This window comes from Phoca vitulina, unplaced genomic scaffold, assembly GCF_004348235.1.
Source record: "Phoca vitulina isolate PV1807 unplaced genomic scaffold, GSC_HSeal_1.0 scaffold58, whole genome shotgun sequence".
Lineage (NCBI taxonomy): Eukaryota > Metazoa > Chordata > Mammalia > Carnivora > Phocidae > Phoca > Phoca vitulina.
In genome coordinates, this window is record NW_022589761.1 from 7,149,268 (window position 1) to 7,161,923 (window position 12,656).

General features: G+C 38.0%; 1 protein-coding gene across 1 annotated transcript in view; it reads left to right on the top strand.

Annotated features, from left to right (window-relative positions):
* Positions 1-12,656, top strand: part of LOC116623213 — a 56,505-nt gene that overhangs the window by 3,042 nt on the left and 40,807 nt on the right. The window contains exon 3 of the mRNA XM_032390153.1: positions 4,348-5,690. Within this exon, the coding sequence (XP_032246044.1) occupies positions 4,348-5,690 (1,343 nt within the window). The remainder of the gene's footprint in view (positions 1-4,347; positions 5,691-12,656) is intronic.

Below are 12,656 nucleotides of genomic sequence, written 5' to 3' on the forward strand. Positions count from 1 at the left end.
ATATGGACACAGGTTGGTTGAATAATGGGAAGGGGAGAATACATATTTTTCTTTCAAATGCTTCTGATTTCTTGTTGAAATAAAGAGTAAGATTATCAGCAGAATGTGAGGATTATTTAGCATTTTATTGGAATTCATTATGGATTATTCAGTATGTAGTCAGTATTGATTCTCAGAAATACAACTCTGTGGTCATAGGGTTTTAACATTTACAGATTTCTTAACACATTAACCCTGGTGTTAATGTGACTAAAACTGCCTCTGTCATAAATATATATCCCATATCATCTTGTATCAACAAAAGAAAAAAGGTGATTAAAGACATCATACCTTAGGAAACGAATTAATTTTGTGACCAGGTAATATTCTCCTCGTTTTCTTTTTTTTTTTTTTTTTTTTTTAAAGATTTTATTTATTTATTTGATAGAGACACAGCGAGAGAGGGAACACAATCAGGGGGAGTGGGAGAGAGAGAAGCAGGCTTCCCGCTGAGCGGGGAGCCCGATGTGGGGCTCGATCCCAGGACCCTGGGACCATGACCTGAGCCGAAGGCAGACGCTTAACGACTGAGCCACCCAGGCGCCCCTCCTCATTTTCTTTTTAATGAAAGCTGATACCCTGCAAATGGAAATAACATTTCTCCTTTTATATTGATCTAAGAGGGGCTAATATTTTGCTTGCACATTAGCATTTTTTTTTTTTTTTAAAGATTTTATTTATTTGACAGAGAGACACAGCGCGAGAGGGAACACAAGCAGGGGGAGTGGGAGGGAGAAGCAGGCCTCCCGCGGAGCAGGGAGCCCGACGCGGGGCTCGATCCCAGGACCCTGGGATCACGACCTGAGCTGAAGGCAGACGCTCAACGACTGAGCCACCCAGGCGCCCGCACATTAGCATTTTTTACTAAAGTTCTTGATTCAGTAGAATCCAAACTAGTGTTTGGTTTATTAATTTTAAATGGTTAAATATTTTACATATATCTTAAAAGTTGTAACATTAACATTTCTTACCATAGGCCAATCTTTTGATACTTAGTTTGGCCTTTTGTTTCATTGTAGGTCCAGCCAATTCTTTCTTGATTAGATCACACATATAATGGGAAGGCTATTATTTCTAGTTTCAGTTTAAAGTAGAACAAGAACCTCTGAAGTATTCAATGTTGTTTTTATAGAAATGATTGTCTTAGTTGCTTGCAGTGATAAGAATTGGCGTAAACAAATTTGGGAACAAATATGGCTGACTTTTTGTTTATACGAATCATAAGATTACAGCTCAGTGTTCATGCTGTAGTCTCCTAGGTGAGAATATTCAAAATGTAAGGTCTTAATCTGGCATATCTTTTAAGTGGCGGGGGCATATATGAGAGTGTCAGGTTCATTATATCCACATTGGGAATGTTTTGTTTTTTAATGGAAACCTCTACGTTTTATAGGATGAGTTTTTTTATTTTTTAAAGATTTTATTTTTAAGTAATCTCTCTACCCAATGTGGGGCTCAAACTTAAAACCCCAAGATCAAGAGTCACATGCTTCACCAACTGAGCCAGCCTGGGTCCCCTATAGGATGAATTTTATAACTTGTTCTACTTTGTGGGTTTTGTGGGGGGGGGAGAGAGAGGGTGAATATGGACATTTTATCTTATTTTTGTGTATATTTATATTTGTTTTGCTCATTGTCTGCTCATCTCCTTTATTACTGTTTCCATTGTTTAATGTTTCTTACATCAATTTGTGTGGGCATTTATGCTGTCAACACTTTCTCATTTTTCTTGCAGATGTTTCAGCTTTATTTTTATTTTGACCATGACTTTTCCTTTTTTATGTTTTTTTTAATGACTTTCCTTTTACATTACTGGTCTTTACTTTTTAATTTACAAGTAAATCCTTTGAAATTACCATCTTATAACCTTTGTCATACCTTTATGGCTGCCTACTTATTTGCTGTCATTATTATTTGGCTAATTACTGGTCATTTAATATATCATTTCCATCTCATTTGTGTTAAGCCTTAAATTGACTTTTTCCTGAAGATCCTTACAAAGTTGCCGAAGTTTTTTATTGCTTTCTTAGGTAGGGAAATGGAAACAGAGAGAAAGGGGGAGAGAAAGGGAAAGCGGGAGGAAAGAGGGAACTAAGGGGAAAAGGAAATACTCATTTACCTGTCTCTGCTCATATTTTATATACACTGTTTAAATCCTTATTGCCTTTTAATGTTTTTAACATATCCTTTTTTTTTTTTTTTTTTTTTTAAGAGAGAGAGCATGTGCATGTGGTTGGGGTGGGGAAGGGCAGAGGGAGAGAGAGACTCTTAAGCAAGCTCCACGTTCAGTGCAGAGCCTGACACAGGACTTGAGCTCACAACCCTGAGATCATGACCTAAGCTGATATCAAGAGTCAGACGCTTAACCGACTAAGCCACCCAGGCGCCCCAGTATATCCTTTTCTAAACAAACTTATTGAAACATAAATACATACCAAAAAACCTGAAATCATAAGCAAACAGCTTACTGAATTTTCACAAAGTAATCACATCCATCTGACTAGCACAGAAATAGAGGTTTGCTAGGATATTAGAAGATCCCTCCTAATTCCTTCCAGTCTTTCCTCCCCACCAAAATTAATCACTATCCTGACTTTTTTTTTTCTTTAAGATTTTATTTATTTATTTGACAGAGAGACAGCGAGAGAGGGAACACAAGTAGTGGGAGAGGGAGAAGCAGGCTTCCTGCCAAGCAGGGAGCCCGATGCAGGGCTCAATCCCAGGACCCTGGGATCATGACCTGAGCCGAAGGCAGAAGCTTAACGACTGAGCCACCCAGGCGCCCCAGCCACTATCCTGACTTTTAACAGCTTTTTACCATTTTCGAACTTCATAAAAATGGAACTATACAGTATATATTCTTTCATGTTTGTCTTTGTTTACTCATCATTATGTTTGTGAGATTGATCTGTGCTGTTGCATGTACTTGTAGATTACTCATTTTCATTGCTATACAGTATTGTGTCGTGACAATATGTTTTAATTTGCATAGTAATTCTGATGAACACTTGGATTCTTTCCAGTTTGGGCATATTAAAAATAATGTTCCAGTATTACAGGTTCTTAAAAATACCATTTTCTTTTTGAAAAGTAGTGAACTCTTATTGTAAAAATTTTGAGAAAATATACATTTGAGAAAAATCTCTCTTTGCTCAGAATTTTATTAGCTTGTTACTATGATATAAACTCATTATTATGCCTGAAAAATCACTAAAATACTCCCTAGGTAGAACCTAAATGGCATTGGCTTTGAGGACTTTTGGGAGAATATAGAGAAGGGTATGAAGGAACAAAACAGGTTGAGTATTTGTAACATAGATGTGTGTAGTTATATAAACTGAAATAAAGATACTAAGTAGAACCTCTCACTACCTTGTGCAAACGGAGTTTACTCATGACTATGCAAAGTAGAAAATGAGCTGTAGTGGAGATATCTAAGTGAAAGTAGACAATAGGAAAGATAATCACTTGTAAAGAAATCACCATTTTTCATTTATATATTTGAGATAGCTTAGATGTGCTTTTGTTTCCTATCTGTATAGGAAGTAATAAAAAATATTTAATCAGTGTAATAAGGTATAAGATTAGCAGCAAGGGAACATATGCAAAAACTGTTAACTAATTATGAGAATTTAATAATTAATAGTTACTATATGCCATGGGTTTATTATTCAGTGATAAATGAATTGTTTCTGCCCTTGGGAAAGTTTAAGGTAAGAAAATAAAGAGAATAAAAAAATAGGAAAATTTATGAATATGTATGTAACAACAAAATTGAAAAAGTGTTAAGAAACAAGGAACAAATTACTTGGATAGAAAGTAAAGGATATAAATTAGATGAAGTCAGCATGGGTCTGATTTTTAACATGGTACCTAAAGGATGAAAGGAACCCAACTATGTAGAGAATGCAAGTTGGCAGTTCTGAGAGATTTAATAGCCAGTGAAAAGCTCTAAGAAATGGAAAGATTATTACATATTCTAGGAGCTGAAAGGAGGTTAGTGGGATAGGAATATAGGGAACAAAGGGGACAATGACTTGAGATGATATGGTAAACAAAAGCCATGTTATTCATGGTAAGATGTTTGTACATTATTCTGATTAAAAGGAGTAATCATTTAAAAATTTAAGTGAAGATTCTCAGACTTTGATCTGCACCCAAATACATGATTACTTTAGAGATTTTTAGCTCATTTACTTCAACTGAGCTTTATTTTCTGTTGTTTTTTTTCTATTATAAAGTTTTTATTTGCTGGTTTACTTTTTCTAGAATAAGAAGATAGCATGTATTTATCTTGTTTTCTTTCAGATTTAGAATCCAGATATGACACTAAAAAGTTATTTCAAGAAAAGGATATTTATGAAATGAATTTATCTCAGTGGGAGATAATGAGAAGAATTAGAAGTTGTGGCCTTGAAGACTCCTTTATCAGAAAAGATTATAAATATAAAAAGTTTGAGGGACAAGAAGGTCCTCAAGAGGGATATTTCAGGCAAGTGAAAAAAATGCCCAGTTACAGAAAACTCACATCTCTTACTCTGTATCAGAGAATTCATAATAGAGAGAAACCCTACGAATGTGGGGACTGTGGGAAGGCCTTTAGAGTGCGCCAACAACTTACTTTCCATCAGAGAATTCACACTGGTGAGAAACCCTATGAATGTAAAGAATGTGGAAAAGCCTTTAGACAGTGTGCCCACCTTAGTCGACATCAGAGAATTCATACTTCTGACAAACTCCTCGAATGTAAAAAATGTGGAAAGATCTTTACATGTGGTGCAGATCTTCGAGTACATCAGAGAACTCATATTGGTGAGAAGCCCTATGAATGTAAGGAATGTGGGAAGGCCTTTAGAGTGCGAGGACAACTTAATCTCCATCAAAGGATTCATACTGGTGAGAAACCCTATGAATGTAAGGAATGTGGGAAGACCTTTAGACAGTATGCACACCTTACACGACATCAGAGACTTAATATTGCTGAGAAGTGCTATGAATGTAAGGACTGTGGGCAGGCTTTTTTGTGTAGTACAGGCCTCAGAGTACATCACAAACTTCACACTGGTGAAAAACCCTATGAATGTAAGGAATGTGGAAAGGCCTTCAGAGTGAGACAACAACTCACTCTCCATCAGAGAATCCATACTGGTGAGAAACCCTATGATTGTAAAGAATGTGGGAAGACCTTTAGTCGTGGTTATCATCTGACCCTCCATCAGAGAATTCATACTGGTGAGAAACCTTATGAATGTAAGGAATGTCAAAAGTTCTTCCGTCGTTACTCAGAACTTATTTCACATCAGGGTATTCATATTGGAGAGAAACCCTATGATTGTAAGGAATGTGGGAAGACCTTTAGACTGTTCTCACAACTTACTCAACATCAGAGTATTCATTTTGGTGAGAAACCTTATAAATGTAAGGAATGTGAGAAGACTTTTAGACTGCTATCACAACTTACTCAACATCAGAGTATTCATACTGGTGAGAAACCCTATGACTGTAAGGAATGTGGAAAGGCCTTTAGACTTCATTCATCCCTTATTCAACATCAGAGAATTCATTCTGGTGAAAAACCATACAAATGTAAGGAATGTAAAAAAGCATTTAGACAACATTCCCATCTTACCTACCATCAGCGAATTCATAATGTAACTAAATAATTATAGGAAAGCCTTCCACTGTGAATTTTGTGTTAAGGGGCATTAAAAGATAAATTCTAGGGGAAGTTTTTGAATATAGGAATCCCTTTTGCTTCATGCTTACAACTAAGCTAAATAAGAGGTTTTATTTGAAGGAAAGGATATATTAATTTCATGAATTTATAGAAGCCTTTCCTCAGCATTAAAAACCATGTTAAACTTCAGGAAACTTGTTCTAGAAAGAAACTCTTAAAGGAGTAAATATAGAAGAGCTTTTGATCTTACTTATTATATCACCTCTATCTTCCCATCTTCTTCCCATCTGTATAATATACATATGGAGGTTGCTAGGACACTACTCATTCCAAAAATGATAATTGAAAGGAAAGTCATTTAGCCTGCATTTCCTATTGAACTGTATTTTAGGGAAACTAGAAGTTGATGAGTTAAAGTTCTTTGTTAGAGTTTTGCAGCACACAATGAAATAATGGATCTAGGCACAATTCTCAGTAAAGGTTAAGACCAGTGTAGGTACCCACTGATCGATTTTAATCTCATGAAAAATAGGATAAAACACCTTGTGCCCCCTAATGTGTTACAATAAGGCTTACGCATCTTGCCCAAAAATATTGAACCTGAATCTAAGCATCAAGATCTAACTTCCACTTTAGAGAAAATTTAGGGAACAGAAGAACATGACACAAGAAGCAATTAAACTAATCTAAAATGTGGGTAATTCTACAAGAGGAATAACCTGGGTTCTCAAACAATAAAATGGCACTGAAAAAGGGGAGGCGGAACTCTCAGATATTAAGAGAGTCTGAAGAAATGTATACCAATCAAATGCAATGAATTAGATTCACAAGTTGAACAAACATGTAAAAAGGACATTTTTATGACAATTAGGGAAATGGGAGTATTGACAGTATTAGATAATATTTAAAAATTATGTTTTTGTTAGGTGTGATAGCATCGTGGTTATGTAAAAAGGTAAGTTTATACACAAGATGATAATGATGTCTGGAACTTTTAAAAAATGCTCATGCAAAAGGAAAATAAGGATGGATACAAAGTGATGGTAAGATGAGTCTTGGGTACATGGTTTTTGTTTATTTTGTTTTTGCTATTTTCTCTACTTTTATGTATTTCAATTTTCCCATAATATTATTTTAAAGATAAAATTAGCTATGGAATTATAACCCAATTGAAGTAAATGATTTTTTTAAAATGACTACATATCAAAATTTGTGGATGTTGTCAAAGCTCTGCACATTGGGATATTAAATATGCTATACCATATTTGGGAAATAAAAATCGAGGGTCCAGATTTTATCTAGTTCACCTATTGCTACCTCTGTTATCATGCCTGTCCCACAGTACTTCATATGTTTAAAGAATGAGTTTAAAAAGCAATTACTACAACCAAATATGGAAATTAATGGAATAGACCTTCATTGTCTAATAAGATAGTTGCCAGCAGTATGTTGAGCACTCAAAATTGAGCACTTGAATTGTGGCTAGTTCGAATTAAAATGGTGGTAAGTGTAAAATACACATGAGTTTTGAAGATTTAGTTTTTTTAAAAGAATGTAATATAATCTGTTTCTCCCAACATTTCTCTGCTGTGATATTCAGTGGGTTGCATTATTACATAATACAGAACCCAATTTAAGTGTCTTTCTGCTCCCAAGTAGCATGTTTGAATACTGAGGTCTTGGTTCTACCCTGAGTCATGCTTCCCGCCCCTCTCATGAAACACAGGTAACCTGTGTTTGCAGCTGAGTAGTTTTCTCAGACTGTTTTTAGCTCGTAGATGTTTTGGGATCCCAAGGCCCTTTCACCCTGTACTGCGTCTGTCCCATTAAGTTCAAGCTTGCAGTGCTGCAAGTAGTACACTTGTCTTAAAAACTGTATTTTCAATGAATTTTATTAGGGTTCACTCAGACAAAAGATCAACAGGCTTTTTTCTCTGTATTGGACTCCCTATGAGGCTGCTGTGGAAAAATGACTGAAATTCTTAGAAGCCCTGTTGTATCACAGAAAGGATAATAACGTTCATCATTATTCTGAGACTACATTTTCAGGACAGTACCATATATTTGATTTTTTTTTTTCCCTCTCAGGCCCAATCATAACTTTGAAAACACTTTGCTATCTGGAAACACTGCCATGGAACCCTTTATATATCCTTGAAATTCTACTTGAGATATGCACCAGTTGATACAATGAGTAAAATGTGATTTTTCTCTTTTCCTCTGTTACGATGGATTATCTTCATGAATTTCCAAATATTGACCAAGCCTTACATCACTGGAATAAACTCCATTTGTTTGTAGTGCATACTTGACATATATGTAGTGCATAAATACATTGCTGGATTTGCTGTGACTGCTATGATGTGCTAATATTTTGTTGAGGTTTTTTTTTTTTTTTTTTTTGAGGATTTTTGCATCAGTGTTCATGAGGATTACTGGCCTGTAGTTTTCTTTTATTCAACTGTCTTTGCCTCATTTTGCTAACATGGTGATGGAGGCCTCGTAAAATGGGTTTCGAAGTATTGCCTCCTTTCAGTTTCTGGAAGAGGTAGTGTAGAATCACTATTATTTAAATGTTTGGTAGAATTTTCCAGTGAAACCATTTGGGCCTTGAAATGGACTGAATGTGTCCCCTCAAAATTCATGTGTTGACATCCTAACCCCTAATGTGATGACAGGAAGTGGAGCCTTTTGGAGGTAATTAAGTGATGATGGATCCCTCCTGATTGAGATTAGTCCCCTTATCAAAAGGATCCCAGAGAGCTCTCTTAAACTTTTCTGTCATGTGAGGACACAAGAAAATGGCAGTCTTTATTTTGGAAGAGGGTTCTTGCCAGAAACTGACCATGCTGGCACACTGATGTCAGACTTGCAGCCTCAAAGAGTGTGAGAAATTTGTTTATAAACCACCCAGTCTATTGTACTGTATTATAGCAGCCCAAAATGAGTAAGACAAAAATTGGTACCAGAAGTGGGGTGTTAATGTAACAAATACCTAAAAATGTGGAAGTGGCTTTGGAATTGAATAATAGGTAAGGGCTGGGAGAGTTTTTAGGTGCATGCAAAAAATAAGGACATTAATGGTGATTTTGGTGATGCTCAGAAAAGAAAGAGCTGAAAGAAAACTTCAATCTTAGAGAATACATTATTGACAGAATGTTGGTAGAAATATGGATGGTAAAGGCAGTACTGATGAGGTCTCGGATGGAAGTGAGGAACATGTTATTGGAAACTGGAGGAAAGGAAGTTCTTTTTATAAAGTGAAAAGAACTTGGTGAAATTATGTTCCGTGTAATGTTTTGTGGGAAGTAGAACTTGTGAGTAATGAAATTGAAGGTGTGGCTTGGCTCCTTCTGGCTGATTATAATAAAATGTAAGAAGAGAGAAATGACTTAACAATGGAATTTTTGAAACAGGTATTTGGAAAATTTTTAGCTGAATAGTTAATTGGTGTTAAAATGCTATTAAAGTGAGTGCATTGATGGGGCGCCTGGGTGGCTCAGTTGTTAAGTGTCTGCCTTCGGCTCAGGTCATGATCCCAGGGTCCTGGGATCGAGCTCTGCGGGAGGCCTGCTTCTCCCTCGCCCACTCCCCCTGCTTGTGTTCCCTCCCTCGCTGTGTCTCTCTCTGTCAAATAAATAAAATCTTAAAAAAAAAAAAATAAAGTGAGGGCATTGATTGGGAAAGAATGGGATCCTGTAAGATGGCATGGGGACAAGTGGGAAGGCTCTGATGTAGCTGGGACATTGAGCTCCTAAATTCTGAGTCTTCCTTACCAGTGGAAGCAGCCTCATCAGCAGAAGTGGCCTTTCCACTCCTCCTGGCAGTGGCATCCCCACCCACAGTGGCATCAGCCTTTATATTCCCATCTTATGGAATTAACTATGCATTGCCTAAAGAAACTGTAATGACCTCCGTTGAGGCAGTGGCCATGCAAGGCAATAGAAGCCCCCACAACCACCCCCTTTTGTTTGCAGACCTATCACTAGACTCACGTCCTAGCAGGCTCCTGAGTGTGCAGTGCAGAGTGTGACCCCTGAGGAAGGGGTGCTACAGTCCAAGAGAACTACTTGAGTTTTCTAACTTATGCAGACAAATCCGGGGAACAAGTGTGGAAATGGATACAGTGTGTGGCATTATACTGGAAGGAAGATGATTGGAAGTTTGGGCAGTGAAATCTGGGGAAGAGATAGGTGGATAGACCTCTCTGAATCAGGGCAAAAAAATTGAAGATACCCATGTCCCATATAAATGGGAGACCTCAGCAAAGGATTTTAATAATCAAGTAGATGGAATGGCCTGTTCTGTGGCTGACGACTTTTTTCCCAGCCACCCCTGTCATTGTCCAATGGGCTTGTGAACAAAATGGTCATTTTGGCAGGGATGAAGATTATGCTTGTGATCAGCAACATGGACTTCCACTCACCAAGGCTGACCTGGCTATGGCCATTGCTGAGTGCTCAATCTGCCAGCAACAGAAACAAACACTGAACTCCCCAGTATAGCACCATTCCCTGGAGTGTTGAGCCAGCTACCTGGAAGCAGGTTGGTTACATTAGACCATCATGGAAGAGGCAGCGTCTTAATCTTACTAGAATAGAAACTCTGGGTGTGGATTTACTTTCCCTACATGCAAAGCTGATAAAACTACCATCCATGGACTTACAGAATGCCGTATCCACTGTCATGGTATTCCTCACAGCATTACTTCTGATCAGGGAACTCACTTCACAGCAAAGTAAGTGCAACAGTGGGTCCATGCTGATGAAATTCACTGGTCATATTATGTTTCCCATCATCCTGAAGCAGTTGGCCTGGTAAAATGATGGAATGACACTTTGAAGACTCAGTTATAGCACCAGCTGGGTATCAAAACGTTGCAGGCTGAGGCAGCATTCTCTGGAAGTCTGTATATGCTCTGAATCAGCATCTGATATATGGTTGTTTCTCCAATATCCAAGATTCAGGGATATGGGGGTCAAGGAGTGGTGTGAGATAATAGAAAATACATATATTGGTCTTTGCTCCTGGTTCCTGGCACAGAGCTTCTAAAACTTGTAATTTCCCAAGTAATAACACTAGGAGCATCTCTTGTTCTAATATTTGGTCTTTGACCTGGTTGCTGACACAGGGCTCTTGAAACGTTCGTGATTTCCTGGGTGATAGAAGTGTCTTTTGTTCTAATGAGGCAACTCTGGGTGGGCTACTGGATGGCTTCCAGTTGAGGACTGGCCCCTGAAAAGACCAAACCATGATTAGATGCTTGGAATTTTCAGCCCAGCCCCTTTCCCTTCTCTTGCGAAGTGGGGAGGGCTGGAAATGGGGTTAATGATCCATTGTGCCTAAATGATGAAGCCTCCATAAAAATCCCCAAACTATAGGGTTCAGAGGGCTTCTAGGTTGCAAACATATCCCCACCAAAAGTGTGATGCACCCTAACTCCATGGGAACGGAAGTTCTTCTGCTTGGGGTACTCTAAGACTTTACCCTATGTATCTCTTTTTTTTTTTTTTTTGAATGAGAGACAGCAGAGAGGGAGGAGGGTCAGAGGGAGAAGCAGACTCCCTGCTGAGTAGGGAGCCCGATGTGGGACTCGATTCCGGGACTCCAGGATCATGACCTGAGCTGAAGGCAGTGGCTTAACCAACTGAGCCACCCAGGCGCCCTACCCTATGTATCTCTTTATCTGGCTTTTCATCTGTATCCTTTATCATACCCTTTAATAAACTGGTAAATGTGTTTCCCTGAGTTCCATGAGTTACTCTAGCAAATTAATTGAAATGGAGGAGAAGGTCATAGGAACATTCAATTTGTAGCCAAATCAGACAGAAGTTGTGGGTAACTTGGACACCTACTACTTGCAGTTGGCATCTAAAGGGGGGAGCAGTATTATGGGACTGAACCTTTAGCCTGTGGTATGATACTGTCTCCAGGCAGATAGTGTTAGAATTGCGTTAAATTGTAATACATCCAGGTGGTGTGGAGAATTACTTGGGGAAAAGGCCCACACATTTGGTGATCAGAAGTGTCAAAAGTGAGTGTTCTGTATGAGTAGTAAAGGAGACAAAAAGGGAAGAAACACATAGTAGGGGAAAACTGTAGGTTTTCCTTTACAGGTGGAAATGGGAATAATACCACTCACTATTACCCCCGTTGACCCGCTAGCAAAATTTTTGCTTCCTGTTCCCATGACTTGATGCCCTGCTGGCCTGGAGGTCTTAGATCCAGAAGGCGGACTGTTTCCATCAGGAGGCACAACAATAATTCCAGTGAACTGGAAGTTAAGACTGCCACCCAGCCACTTTGGCTTCCTCATACCTCTGATTCAACAGGCAAAGAATAGAGTTACAGTGTTGGCTGGGGCCATTAATCCTGACTATTAAGGAGAAATTGGGCTACTCCTCCACAGTGGAGGTAAGGAAGAGTATGTGTGGAATACAGAAGATCCCTTAGGGTGTCTATTAGTATTACTATGGCCCTGTGATTAAGATCAGTGGCAAACAACAACCCTTTCCAGTCAGGACTACTGATGACCCAGACCCTTGAAGCATGAAGTTTATGTCACTCCACCAGGTAAAGAACCATGATCATGTGACCAGTTATAGAAATGAGGAATGTAATGTCGTGAGTATTCCTCATTTTGTTATGAACATGTGATTGCTTAGCCTTGTATTCTTCCCTTTCTTATTCCCTTATGTAGCTTTACATCATAGTATTCAAGCATTGACTTTATATCATATATTACTAATTTGCTGATAGATTTCTGTTTGGTATGTAATTTTATATCATCCTGCCCTGTCAAGGGGAGTAATTTACTGAGGCTTGAAAACTTCAATTTTTATGTTCTATTATTTATTGAACAATTTCTTCCCTCATCATTGTTTCCAGTTGCCTGCTTCTGAAATATCTATATATGTGTATTATGTATAATACATATTTA